Source organism: Scleropages formosus, chromosome 10 (assembly GCF_900964775.1).
Source record: "Scleropages formosus chromosome 10, fSclFor1.1, whole genome shotgun sequence".
Classification (NCBI taxonomy): domain Eukaryota; kingdom Metazoa; phylum Chordata; class Actinopteri; order Osteoglossiformes; family Osteoglossidae; genus Scleropages; species Scleropages formosus.
Window position 1 is genome coordinate 18,906,279 of NC_041815.1, and position 15,041 is coordinate 18,921,319.

The 15,041-nt window shown below is 45.9% G+C and overlaps 1 protein-coding gene across 3 annotated transcripts in view; it reads left to right on the top strand.

Moving 5' to 3' along the window:
* The first annotated feature begins 389 nt into the window (after window positions 1–389).
* The window catches only part of mark4b (MAP/microtubule affinity-regulating kinase 4b), a 46,857-nt gene continuing 32,205 nt past the window's right edge, over window positions 390–15,041 (top strand). For all 3 annotated transcript variants that reach the window (XM_029255608.1, XM_029255607.1, XM_029255606.1), the window contains exon 1: window positions 390–1,498. In XM_029255608.1, coding sequence (XP_029111441.1) covers window positions 1,448–1,498 — 51 coding nt within the window. In that variant the 5' untranslated portion in view covers window positions 390–1,447. The remainder of the gene's footprint in view (window positions 1,499–15,041) is intronic.

A 15,041-nucleotide genomic window follows, 5' to 3' on the forward strand; every position in this document is an offset into this window, starting at 1 on the left:
ATGGATGGATGGAGGTAGAGAGAGGGTGGATGGAGGTAGAGAGAGGATGGATGAATGGATGGATGGATGGATGGATGGATGGAGAGAGAGGGTGGATGGATGGATGGGGTAGGGGGGATGGATGGATGAATGGATGGATGGATAGAGAGGGAGGGTGGATGGATGGATGGATGGATGGATGGATGAATGGATGTAGAGAGAGGGTGGATGGATGGATGGATGGATGGATGGATGGACAAGGGGGTCGAGAGGAGATTGGTGGATGAAGGGATGAATGGATGGAGTGAGGGATCGGAGGAACAGATCGTTCTATGCATCATGAAGGGAGGGACTGTCCCTTTAAGAACATGGGGGAAGGGTGTGTGCGGCTCCACTGCAGCCCAGCCCGTTCTTTCTCCTGACGTCCTTCCTTCTCTCTCCCCGAGTGTCACACGCTTTTAGAGATGTAGACCTCTGAAAAAAGAACAACAATACTAACTAAACGTTTCGTGTTGTATGGTTATGGTGCGGGCAGCGGGGGCGGCTCTTCCGACGATGCCGGTTACGGAGATGTGTTTCTGAACCGGGGGGCTGTTGGTGTTTGTTTGTTTGTTTAATTTACCCCGAGAATCCGAGTCCGGCTTCAGCGCAAGGAGCGTAATATCTCTGCCAGTCCGTCATGTAGTTCACATGTTTTCGTGTTTTCTCTCCCAAATTATTTCGCTCGTTCTTTTGTTCGTTCATTCAGAAGTCGACCGTACTGCTTTCGAGATGGCGCGGTATTTTTTTTTTTTTTTTTTTTTTTTTTTAGCAGTTTCGGGAAATAACGAGGCTTAAAGAGACTGTTTATCACCGCTATTCTTACGTAGCACAGCTGTAATTTTTACTGTCGTCGTTTTTATTATTATGCCGTTTTTTAATGAAGAGCCACGGAGCAGCGCGCACTGGATAGGCAGGAAATTTCCATGAGTGTGATTGTCCTCCTATCCAAAGCCATCTTTGGTTGACATGATATTATGAGGAACTCGGTTTGACGTTTTTATGCTTTTTTTTTTTTTTATTAAGAAAATGACACTGAGTGTTACCTGCACGGTGTACTTCGGCGAAACATGGGCGGGTGTTAGTGCGTAAAAATCCACAATTCGGTGTGTGTGTGTATGTATGTACGTACGTACGTATGTGTGTGTGAATGAGTGTGCGAGCGTGTGCGTGTGCGCTTGTATGTGTTTTTCCCGTGTTTCTAAGCCGCTGAAGATCAAGATGCGGCTCCTCTAGGCTCCGAGCGCCTCCAGTTCCGGGCCGCAGCGAGCGGGGGTCCGTCCGCCGGCGGCGCCGCCACACACTCCCGGCCCATGTCGACTGTTACCGCCAGCGCTACACACTCACACTCGTGTAAATACACACATGCGCACACATTACGTGTAGGTCGCCTATAGAGCAGGGAAACTCAGGGAAAAAGAAATTGAACATGTCTTCTCGATCGGCGCTCCCTTCTGGAAACGAGCGGAATTCTGACCACGTAAGTACCGAGGATGAATCATGCCTCTTATTAATTTAAATGTGTTACATGATTGTACAGCTGCATTGTGCGGCGCGTGGCCGGCGACACTCCGCTCGCGCCGCTCCGTCCGAGTCTGACTGGAAGCGCAAGTGGCCGCAGACCCGGGCGCTGCTCGCGGAGTTACAGTGTGGAGTTGCATGGAAAGCAAGGCACTGCGGCTGGAGCCTGGCTGGCTGGAGAGCAGCAGCAGCCTCAGCCTGCAGGGGCTGCCGTCGTCGTCGACGACGGTCTACTGTATCTTACACTGTATTTGCACTGTACTTGAGCGCAGGACTCCTCCCTGCAGCCCAGCAGCAGCCAGCGCTTTTTCGGAAGCCATCAGTTTTCACATGTTTTGTTTTTCTGGCAGAACCACGAACTGCCCGCATCGCTGTAAATGTTCGTGGCAAAAAATGCAGCGCTGCGCAGTCGTGCAGACGAGACGTGTTTCGCAAATGAATCGCATATTTTGCAAACGAACACATGACAGACATTTGCATGTATCGGAGCCGGGAATGCGAATGGAACGGGCAAGTCGATCCTCGTACGCGGTTGATACACGAATGTATTTTGCTTGCTTGCTTTTGCCTGTGTGTAAGCAAGCTTAGGTCCCCCTACCTCCCGATCATCATCATCATGTATGTCAAAAGGATAACAAAAAAAAAAAAAAAAAACACACACACAAACGTGGAGGAGCAGAGGAGCTCTGCAGCTGCGTCAGTGCATTTCGGTATTAGGAACCTAGAATTATGCAGAGCAGCTGAACGTTCATTTTGAACAGCTCCATTGTGGTCATATGAAAATAATGCAAAGCAAATGTTTTCACATGTTAGCTCTGGGCTGCGGAGGCACCGTTAGACCGGGTTGTGGCGGATGGACGTGCCATTATGCCTTGGTAGGGCTGCGTGTGAAAAATGGAGGGCCACTCCCATTTTGAGGCGTTTGAGACACGAGGCCCTCGGCTCCCTTTGGGGACGCCTGACACGGTAAAGGAGCGACGAGGCATCGGCCACTTCGATCCTTTCAAATGGTGCAAGCGAACGAATGTTCGCCTCTACGGCACGATGACACAAATGGCGCATCGCATCGGAGGAGGACTGCGTACGCGTGTTTTCCGATTAATATTCACGTTTCCACATTTGTCCCCCTCCCAAGCTGGCGGCATGTGTGAAATAGTACTGAGGGGGCATCCGCGTGGAGGTGTGTGAGATTTCTTCGTTTTTTTTTTTTCCTTGAAGAACTGCTGCGAGAAGACCCCTGTTAGATATTTCGATCGCTGATCCGATTTAGCTACCGGTGCCTCTCCAGACTCCTCTTTAATAGTTAAGGCCTCTTTCTGGTTCACTACAATGTGGTAAACTCGGTTAAGGCCTCTTGACACATTCCCCTCCCCCCAAACTCTTACCTGCAGTCGTAGAAGGGTAGCCCACCCTGAGGAGATATTTTCGAAAGAGCCATGCGACTTGTCAAAAGCATCGTTTCACCGTTCATGAAATGGAGATTCGGAGAATTTTTTTTAAAACTCTCGTTATTGAAGCGTTGCCATCGGGGCTTCCGGTTTATCGCCAAACCTCAGTATTTAAGTAACAGAATACCTTAATATGACACATCTCTATAGCGGCCTTTATTTCAGTTGTGTTGTCTGATGTAATCTGTTCCGTAGTTTTATATGTGCCTTAACATGAACATGCCCTGAGTTTCTGATCGCTCCATTAATTTCATATAATAGTTGCCCTAGAGGTGTAAAATGAAAGATCCGTATTGAAATAAAGCGAAAATATATGCCGCTTCCGTGTAAAAATTGAACTTAGAACCTATTCTCGTGTACACGTGCAGTCAGAATGTGATTTTCCACATTAGTCGGGTCCCGTTTTGTTAAAAATTCAGTTTCACGGTGGACACTTGAGTATCTAGGAGCCAGATTACTTTATAATTAACACAAAAATAATGCTGAGTCCATACTGGCTGAGGGGCAGAAAGAAATCGCTCGCTGCTTTCTGGTGAACCTTAATTGATTTCTTTAAAACTGGGCACAGCAGAGTTAAATAACTTCCTTTCCCCAGACGTAGAATTGCCGAGCTTTCCTTTATATCCCTCTGTAGAGGACAAGGAAAATATCTTCTTTGTGCATGTACTTGAGTGGATGTTTTGCAGTGGACATAGTACAGGAAGTAACAGTTGCTTATTATGAATACAGGGTCTCCATGGCGATAAGGGACCCCTCTCATGGCCACAATCCTTTGTGGTAAAGTCCTCTGCAATGTATTAGAGGAAAGCCAACACCAACTCAGGTGATGCATATTTCATTGCCTGTTTCCCAAGTTGAAGTGTGTCGTTATGAGTCCATTTCAAATTATTCTTCCACTCATATGATTCAGATGGTGGAATGCATCGAATTTCTTCTTTCAGTTCAATGTGGCGATCCATAAAGCGCAACCTTTTCGTGTGTTACACTGTGTGCCCATGGATGTATGAACCCCCCCCACTGGTGTTATTTTTAGGATGGTTCCAAGCATAGGAGCCTGTCAATAACCTGTCAATACACAGTCTGCTCTTTTTTAACCAGTAGTCTTTTTAACAGTTTCATCTCCACAACTGAGCCTTGTTTGGTGGAAGAAAATTATTTCACAAAATCATCAGTAGTCGTTTGGGCTCAATATACCAGGTTCAGAGGGCAAAACCTGCAGCTTTGTTCTTGCAACAGAACAGCCATTCAGTTTATCATTTGGGTAATAACTATTGCCAGTGAGTCCCCCCCCCCCCCAAAAAAAAAGGGAACCACTGCAAACGCCCTATATTTTGGCTGTTTAATTCTCTGGTTAAACTCCCTTGTTTGTGGTGTCGGTGTGATCTTTTTTCCTCCCACAGTGTTCTTTATCTCCCATGTTATTGGAAAACTCGCGTTTTGCAGTGGCATTTATCTGAGCTTTCTTAAACCTGTCGCAATCGCACTTCTTGTTTTACATACTCAGCAATATTTGCGTATTGTCTAGGTTCCAGCGTAACTGCTTCGGTCAAAACACTTCTCATGTTACTTGCTTGCTTTAAAAGCCCCTTTTACTCGGTACAAACATACATATTTCATGGCTGTTTTAACTTCATGGTACTTTCCTCAATAACAGCAGCCTTGGCGATTTGAAGTGACACCCTTTCTCCCCCTAACCAATTAATGAAAAACAACAATGGGCACAAAGTGATGTTTTTCTGGATTGTCAGAACTGTTATAACAGTGCAGTTTTGGAAGGGTTTCTGGCATGTGTCAGTGAGACACTGAGATTGCGCTACGAAGACAGAAGACAGAAATGTTGAGTGATGCCTATAGAGATTATTTGTTCCTTCCTGATCTAGTTTGAGAAGGGGGACAAAACGGATCTTGGTCTCCATTAGTCCATCTTGCTGAGAGGTTATTCTTCCCAGGTCTGGCAGTCTTTCTAGGCCCCCGACTGAAAGGATGGCTGGTAGGGGGTGGGAGCGCAGGGGGTCAGAGCTGCACCTCACAATGCAAACGTAATAGGAAGTGCGTCACGGTGACAAACGCCAATCCACAGATTATGTAAACCATCTGGCTGTGGCCTAAACAGAGCACTAATGTCAGGAGAAAGGGAAATTTTCCAGATGTAATCCAGGGCAGCTGATGTTGGTCAAATGGATATCCCTGGTCTTACACAAGCAGCTTTGTTCCTTAGCTGACGATGGCCAGGCGCCGAAGCGAGGCAGGAGTGCCGGCTCAGACTGCCTGCCCTGCCACGGCGTCCTCGTGTCCCATCCGAGGTCAGCAGCTGTGGTGCCATTTAGTTTGGACACCTCTGTTGGATGAATCATTGTGATTTGATGCGTCGTGATTAATGTTTTGTTGATGTTTCGTCAGTGTCTAGTAACATTTTGCATATCTGCCGTATTGGCCGTGTAGGCTGATCTGGATAAGAGCGGCAGCTAAATGGATGAAATGTAAAATGTCAGTGTAACATTTTAGCCCATGATATACACTGCAGGCCATTGAGGAACATCATCATAATACATTCTGATGGTGGTCTCTCTTGTTTTTTGGAAATATACATTGACTTTGATTTCATGACCAGCAACAACATTGGTATAACCTGTTTAGAATGCTCTTTGCATTCATGATGTCTGAGTATGGCTGGATATGTAGTGGGTCCCAACAAGTCAATGTGATGACAGGCCTGTTGTGTATTGATCGCTGCTGTCAGTGGGATCATCTTGGAGTGGGACTGAGACTTTTCGTATTTCAGCCCTGGCTGAGGGACCCTTGGAGTGAATGGTGCCACATTCAGCAGATAGATGAGCTACTTCAGAGTATTTCTGCCCACAGAAGAACACCCCTCCGCGACTTGACCGCCACAGACTGTGAATCCAAAGCTTTTTTAGGTTTCATAGTTTTTTCCGGTCAGTGTATCATTCCGCTGCTGAAACAAGAGTACAGCAACAGTGAACATTCAGTGGGCACTTGAGGAACATGTGCTGAGTGGGATATATATACTAATATTGAATTTACGTGCTCTAAAATCATCAGATTTTTTTCTGTCCACTGCTGCTTTAGATACAAGTGTCTTCTGTCAATCAGTGTACCTGGCCTTCTGAGACAGCACTGATTTATTGTGATATTTTCATTAAGACATGGTTTTCTCGCCCCCACCAAACCATTTTTGGGTTTTAATATTCAGTTTCCCAGCTTACGTGATAGTATGTAAGTGGCTTAGTGAAGTCTGTTTAGCATTGTAAGTCAGGTTTTGCAAATGTGTCAGCAAAATACAATTTAATGATGAGAAATAATAATTGTACATACAGAATTGCTAGAATCAAGTGGCAGCTGATAGGATTGTTGTTGGAGCTGCTGCCTTGGGACCCAAAGGTTGGAGGTTTGAATCCCACCTTCAGCTGTAGTACCCTTGAACAAGGTACATACCCTCAGCTGCTCAGCTACAGTTACACAGCTGTGTAAATGGGTAAATACTTGTAAGTAGTTTAGTATTGTAAGTCATTTTCAAGAAAAGTGTCAGCTAGATGTTTATTTGGCATAGTTACCAACACATGTAAACATGAACATGTGACATGATCAAATTTTGCTGTGTTAATCAGCGTAGGGTTAGCAGCAGGCCCTTTTTTACCTCTCCTAATTTTGGTCATAGTGGAGAACAGGGTGTGATCTTTGAAGTGTAGCGAAATTTTGTTGACAAAGCCCGAATGCACCCGAAAACCTGCGGCCATTAAAAGCAAAGTCGAGCTGGAATCTAAATGCAGTGGCACTTTCGGTGAAACGTGTTATTGTCTTAAATCATTTGCTCAGTTCTTTGCATACAGCCAGTAAGCAAGATTGCCCAGGGTGGCCGCTGGCTGTTCCAGTTTTATATTTGTGGGCCTGGGCTCCCAGCAACCGCGAACGCATGCTTCCATAGGTAGCTGGGATGTGCCGGCTCTCTTGAAGTGGCGCAGGCCGGAATCCGGTCAAGCACAAGTGGCTCTCGGCTGGGAAAGTATGATTGTTTTGCAGGGAAGAGGCAACGTGTCGAGCCACTGTGCCTATCTGGGAACAAAGAAGAGCTATCACTCAGAGAGATGAAGCAGCCTGGATAAGCAGTGATGCAGACATGCTTTTTAAGTGGAGCGTTCGAGAGCAGTTGAATAATGTGCATGTCGGACGGGTGAAGCAATGTGTGTCCTCCTAAGCAGCCGTGTATGTAGTCCACAGCAGCTTAAACCCCATATTCTCTCACACACACACACACATTGTCTGAAACCGCTTGTCCTGAGCAGGGTCGTGGCGAGCCCGGGCGCAAGGCTGGCGGGGGAGGGGACACACCCAGGACGGCATCCCAAGCAGGACTCGAACCCCAGACCCACCGGAGAGTAGGACCCGGCCAAACCCACTGCACCTCCACACCCCCGGCTAAACCCCATATTAGCACCTGCATTACGTTTACACACATAGTAAGTGTGAATGTAGGTAGCGTTGAAATGTCATCCCTACAGGATGAACAGTATTTGTTTGTAGAGATTTAGAACATATTGAGGAACTTGGTTTATGCCTGGTGGCCAAAAATGCCTCTTGATAATTATTTCCACAGCATATCTGACTTGCTCAGTTCTCCTTTGAAGAAGGCGGCTGACCTCTCTTAACTGCTTATCTGTCAGTAAACCAGGTGTGTGAAGCATCCTCCGTAGTGAGACGTCCGAGCAACATCCATCAGCGTCTGTGACTCTCACACGTCAAATGTGTTCTAATGGCACAGTAATCATGTGTTCTTTGGAAAAACTTGGGTGTGTGTTTGCAGATAGTATCAGTCTTCATACTTTGACTGCATAGAGATTATTCTTCCCTGGTTTTCTGAATTGTCACTGATAGTTGCAAACCCTTGTGCATAAATCCGCAGTCTACTAGTGTCTGTTTGATTGGCCATTATGGTGTGTAATGTGTGGAGGCTCATCTCACGTTTACATTTACTCACCCCGCCCAGCAGATACTTTTCTCCAAAGCGATGAGCTGACATGTTTATCCAAGGTGACTTACAACACTTGATACCCTGCAATAATCTCCCTGAGGTCATTCGCCCATGTATACAGTAGAGCACCTAGAGGAAACCCACGTGAAAACAGGGAGGAGATGCAAACTTCACCCAGACTGGGTGGGGATCAAACCCATGTTCCACTGCACAGCGCAGGCGGCATGAGGCACCAGTGCTACCCACTTCCATTTGTAATAGTTGGCTCTGATGGTTGCGGAAGATCTGAAAGACTAAAAAACAACACGAAGATGAAATGTGTAGTAAGTGAATAAAATGAACTGTCCGTATTACTGTATAATTTCAAATGTATCAGTATCCATAGATTTAGTTTAGGTTCTAACACGGTTTTTTCAGACATGGAATGTATGAGGAGTCCTTTACTACGCGTTTGTTTTTAACTTCAACATTATTAGAATAAAGTTATTAATATTACACACGGTTAAAAATTTAAAGAAATTAACAACAAAATTTTAAAAACTACATTTCCTTTGGTTTGAGGAAAAAAAAAAACTTAGATCTTTACATGAAATGCATTATCATAATAAAATCAGTCTCTCTTCAATAACATAATTTACTTACTTAGCAGATGCTTTTCTCCAAAGCAAGAACTCTCTGTAGGGTTATGAGCCCACACACCTTATTCACCGTGGTGACTTACACTGCTAGATACACTTCTTACAAGGGGTCACTCATCCATACATCAGTGGAACACACTATGGGGGAACCTGAACAGCATGTCTTTGGACTGTGGGAGGAAACCAGAGCACCCAGAGGAAACCCATGCAGACATGGAGAACATGCAAACTCCACACAGGCTGAGTGGGGCTTGAACCCACGTCCTCCCTCACCACCCAGGCGCTGTGAGACAGCAGCACTACTCGCTGTGCCACCACACCACCCCATATACATACATTCAAAGCTCAAAAAAAGAGTTAATCACTACACGTTTGGTGATGACTTCAGCTGTGCTGTTAACTGATCAGCTTTTACACTCTTAGTACCTAAAATGTTTCTGAGTGTTTATGACTGTAGAGTCGTGGTTCACATTGCTTAGTAGCTCCAGATCTATGCATTTGTGACAGGTGAGTGAGGCACCCTGAATACTCAGAGCGGCTGAGCGTGCGAGGGTCCAGGCGTTCTCTTCAAGTGCGTCCTGCGTGAGACAAAGGTGGTTGTAGCTCGATGAACTTTGGCTGTTGGATATCGGCAGAAGCGTGGTCTTCAGCAGGCTTCCCACTCGTTCTAGACATTTCAGGAGTCTTCTGCTGTAAGAGCTCACTGACACCGCAGAGAGAAACATTCAGTTTTTGGAGCCCATGGATTCATAACTCATCAATAACCAGGGTGTTTCCTCCTGATGGCCTTTGCGGTGAGGCGTGATCTCCCTTTCACTGCCTTCACAGAAGTACAGGGGATTCATTGTGGGATATCAATTACTTTATAAATGTCTAGAGTCCCTTTACTGATGTGTCTAGTGCTTTTTAGAGGAAATTTACTTTTCACCAAAAATACTTCGCACGCAGTTCTCAATGGGTCTCATTTTGTGCACTTTTTTTCAGTATTCTGCCAAGAATAGGCTGCTTGTGTGGGTTGAAATCACTGTGTTGTCCCAACGTTGAGGAACTGCCTGGTTGCGGCTCTGCCAAGGTTGTTGTCAGCACCCTTCACAGAGGACTTTCAGATTCAAGGCTCTGGAAGGATGACCACTTTCTACTACATTACATTACTTTAATTTATTTAGCAGACACTTTTCTCCAGAGCAACTTCCAGCGAACTCTATGCAGTGTTACGAGCCCACACGCCTTATTCACCAAGGTGACTTGCACGCAGAAACGGGGAGAACGTGCAAACTCCGCGCAGATTGAGCAGGGATCGAACCCACGTCCTCTCGAACCACCCAGATGCTGTGAGACCGCAGCGCTACTCGCTGTGCCGCCATGGTGATGGAACATTTCCTAGCGTCCCTCTGAAATGCAGCTCCACGACTAACGGAGACCCGTCTCTTGTAAATTTTGTTGCAGCGTGATGCATTTTGCACAGAGATCTGCGGCTGGATGGAACCCTGGCAAATGATGAGGGCCACAGAGAGCCCTGCAGACCCTTATAGAGGGCAAGTGTCAGTTTCGGAGATCACCTAAGTGGAAAAATTAGTAGCCAGGGGCCTCTGAAATGACCACAGGGAATATGTTTTGTTGATTGATGTGAACAATTGCAATGTCTTTGCTACTGCATGGCTTGTTCAGTAGGGTACTTCAGGAAATTACTCTGTCCTAAATGGGGAAGGTGACATGGTTCATTGCAGGAAATAAAATCCAGGGTTGTGTGCTGATAGGTCTCATAACCAACTTAGCGTGGCTCTTTGTTTATTCCAGCAGGCGATTCTCCGCGGCTGCCTGATGGTCACCGGGTTTTTTCCCAGCAGCACACGTAACGTTCTTGTACGCACCTTGGTTTTCAGGAGAGCTTATGGAAGTACTGAGCGCTCTCTTCTAAGCGAGACAGGCGCAGTCGACATTGTCGATAAAGTGAAAAGAAGAGGAAGTCGGCGCACTTGGGGAGGGTTGTGCAACACTCTTCCTCCTTTCAGATGAACGGTGCAAACCTGACCCATCTTAAACCTACTTCCCCCACCCTCTCTGAGACATGCATGAATCCATCCTTCACAGGATGCACCTCAGACCAAAGGTTCATTGTTCTGAACCAAGATAAAGTGTTGCTGCCCTGCACACACATGCCCAAGGAAATGCATGTTCTGGCTTTTTTACAGGAGTTTCGGGCCTCAACGTGTCAGCTGGGAAGCTTGGTGTAAACCTGATCTGGAAGCTCGCGTGGGCTTTGCGGTGCCTCCTTACCCTTTGCACTGCCTAGGACGCAAACTCGACAGGGCTCTGTCATCACCTGACTCTACTACATTAGTTTGCAGTGATTTAGAAGATGGCATTGCGGTGGAAAAGAGCTGCCGGAAAGCAGTCTTCTCGCATTACTCTATTTTTGTGTTGTTTCCAAGATATTGGCAAAGCCAATAATGGTAAATTGCTGTATGGCGAGCACACTTTGTCCTTTTAGCTGGCAGCACAGAATTTAAAGACGCTCCGACTGTAGTTATGGAAAGGTGTGAAAAGACATGATGTGTTGGAGCTACGGAGATACAGCGGCTGGGAGGGGACCACGTCAGGACTAGAACATGAGTAATTGGGTATTGGCGTTTCCCTGGATCTTCTTTCCACATCCTGTTGTTGCGATTTTCGCTGTGCCTCCTGGTTCCGCAGGCTGTTCGGTTCTTGTTGCCCAGATTTTTTTTTTGGGTTGTCATAGCAGCAGTAACCTCTTCTTGCTTCCTTTACACCCTCTGCAAAAGGCTCTGACATTTGTACTGTGCACAGGGGGTTCTTAAATTAAGAGCATCCCCAGTACTTTGCCCTCTACCTGTGTGTATGAGAAGTGAATAAAATGTTATTTAAAAAATGCAGAAAGTGACAATACATACATCCTGCAGTCTTGCAATACTAATATTTTTTTAACATCAAGAAGGGCCGCAAAAAAAAATGTGGAATATTGAGTGCAGAAAGAATATCCTTGCAAGACCTCCCTAGAAATTACACAGAAAATTATTTGGACAAAATTATGAAGTATTATTACTCTTCGGGATGCCCGAGAGGTCGTAGATTTCCGGCGCGAAAACGTGACATAACGAAATGCGCTCGTGGCGTGCAGGATAAAGAAACGCAACCTAGCCGTAGATACTATCCATCACCAGTGAACGTGGCTGCGCTGAGAAGATGGACTGCTCCTTCTGTCAGCTCCACTGAGTCATGGCAACGCTCTGCTTTAAATTATGATCCGTTCAGAAAGACACCGAGGAAAGACTAGGAATTCTTCCCTAAAATTATACTCATTTGTCCAGCGTTACCCAAATGGAACGTCTTCTAAAATTCTTGCAAGAAGAAAGTATTTTGCACAGATTTGTCAGGACTGTTTAAAAAAGGTTTCTCTAATGCAGAGATGCCAGTTAGAACAATAGCACATTGTCACAGTGTATGATAATCAGAGATCACCTCAGTGATATTTATTTCATATTTCAACTTTTATCCGTCTTCATTTTTGTTTTACAACCATTTTTCAGTGAAATTTCAAAAATGTAAGTTTCTCGGTCATTTTGCTTCATTAGTTGTCTCCGTGCTGTTCTGAAAACGCTTCATCTGTGATTTGTAGGAAGGCACCTCGTTTGAAGTTAAAAGCTGTTCATTTCCATAAAAAGTATTTTGGGGTGTCACCGAAGTGTCTCCTGAGCGTCTTTTTTTCCTGACGCATACATTTACGTGCCGTTTTCTCCTCGGATCATGTAAAATATGAAGTGTCCGCATTGTACGCATCATGTACGTGTTGTCTAGTTCTCCTTAAACTTGGATCAAAGGGGATTTAGTTGTTATGGTGAATATGCGGAGTTGTAGACCTCTATGTAAGCTTCCATAAACCTCTACTGATTTAGATTTTTGCAGACTTTTTTTTGGAAAAGCCTATCAATTAAGATTTTGGGAAGAATGACACTAATGAAATGAATGTTCATCTTAACGAATTAAATTTTGTGTGCATAATATAATGATGTTGTATTTTATGTATTACAGGATTTGAGGTGGGTTGTGTCTGCAGCTGGGTTGGCTTGTAGTGTAATAGTTAGAGCTGCTGCCTTTGGACCCGAAGGTTGCAGGTTTGATCCTCACCTCTGGCTGTAGTACCCTTGAGCAAGGTACCTACCCTAAATTGCTCCAGTAAAATTACCCAGCTGTGTAAATGATTGTAAGCATGTAATAATTGTGACCTTAACATTGTAAGTCGCTTGGGGGAAAAGTGTCAGCTAAATGAGTAAATGTGAGGGTGTTTAGTTTTCGACGATTTTGGTCTGGACTGAAAATCTCTCGTCTGCTCACGTAAGCAGCATAAATTCATTTTTTGGGCCGTTTTCCATTGTGAGACATTTTATAGAGTGACTCAGCAATTTATTTTAACAAAGGAGTTGAAAATTGAATTTGAACGTTTGCTCAGACTGTTTTATTACCATTTCTAATTGCTGTTCAAGGAAACCATAAGGGGAGCAGCCCATTTTTGTATTATGTTGTGGTGTGCTTCCTCATTGTTATCCAATAAAGTCTGATTTATATCTTCTACCATCAGCAGTTTGAAGTTGGGGCGAATGATTCAAAATGTAAAATAATCCTGGATTATGGCATATGTAACATGCTAATCTCTCATGTTTGTTTAATCATCTCAAATGTATTTAGGATGTGCTGGACCCACCACCCCTCCCCCATAGGCTCCCTCAGTGCATCTACAAAGATGGGCCCTCATCATTTGCCCCCCCCCCCGACTGAATTGCTGTGGTAATAAGATGGAGAGCGAGAGAATCGATGGGCTCTCCTTGAAAGGAAGGGGAAAAAATGGAAAACCGGAGGGTGTTGGGGGAGGCGAAGTTGGGGAACAGATTGGGAGGCTGGCTTTAGAGGAAAATGATACCAACGTGTGTGTGTGTGTGTGTGTGTGTGAGAGTGACAGAGAGAGTGCAGGAGGTGGGAGAGGATAGCGAAATGGGAACTGGGTAAGGAGCTTGTTCACTGGGCACCTCACGGTGTGGAGAGCGGGGTGGCGTCCCACCGGTAGCTGAGCCGTACACTGGAACAGCCGGATAATAACTTCGCAAAGTCGAACGCTGTGCGGAGAGTAACCCTCCAGACCTTCGCGTAGGCTGCATGTCTTTGCCTGCATTGGAAACACTGGGACTTTGCTCTGCTGTCTGTATCGCAACGGGCTGAGCGCATCCGTTTGGGGTTGTGCTCCTTCCCTGCAGGGCACCCAGGTCCATCATCCTGCGCGCGCATCTGCTCCTCTCCCTCTCACGTCTCATTCCCGTTGTCACATCAGCATTCCCCGTGTTCTCCGACATTTCCTTTGTCGCAGACTCTCACTCGAGACTGGGGAACTGGGGCTCTTTCCTTAGTTTGCGATGCCCGTTCCCATCGTCTCTGCCTTTCACGTAATATAACCGCAGCAAATGGGCCCGTTGACCTCTTAATCCTATTGAGGTTGGAGAGTGTCCGACTGAAATTCGAACCCTTTTTCGAATGCGAAATGTTAATAAAGTTCAGTAAAGTTGCACGGCTGGTGAACGCTGCAGGGAACGGGTGATCGTCGCTTCCGCTCGTCCGCTCGGGGCACCGGAGGAGAAGGAATGCCGTGCGGCTCAACTCAAGTATGCGCGCTAGGGCACATTTTTCCTTAAACGTGACGTGATGGCCCACGTCCGCATTTTTCCTTGTTGTGTCGCACGGCCTGTAGCGCCGAGGAATGATGATGATCACGTAGAACGCTAACAGACTCCCAGCTTGTTTGGTTTATAGTAGCTCTGTTTGATTTGGACCTTGTTCTGCTGTTATGTGGTCAATAACAATGCAGCGCCATAGTCTGTGTAAAGCCGTTAATCTCATCAAACTATGTTTGCTAACACAGATGTCGGTCACAGTCAATTAATGACATAGAGCAAAGTGCAGACTGAGCCCCACAGCCCAGAAACCACCCAGTCAACACAGTTCCCCCCCCAACCCAAACTGTTCTGGACCCATGCATACAGCGTTGTGTGTTACTGTTACACTGTCGGTCCCTTGCCTGAACTTTGGGGGTTGTGGGTTCCGTTAAATATGTTTATTCACTTAGCAGACGCTTTTCGCCAAAGCGACTTCCAATGAACTCTGTGTAGCGTTATCTGCCCACACACCTTATTCACCAAGGTGACTTATGCTGCCAGATACACTACTTACAATGGGTCACTCATCCATACATCAGTGAAACATACTCTCTCTGTCACTCACACACTGTGGGGGAACAGCATGTCTTTGGACTGTGGGAGGAAACCAGAGCACCCGGAGGAAACCCACACAGACACATGGAGAACATGCAAACTCCACATAGACTGAGCAGGGATTGAACCCACGTCCTCCTGCGCCACCCAG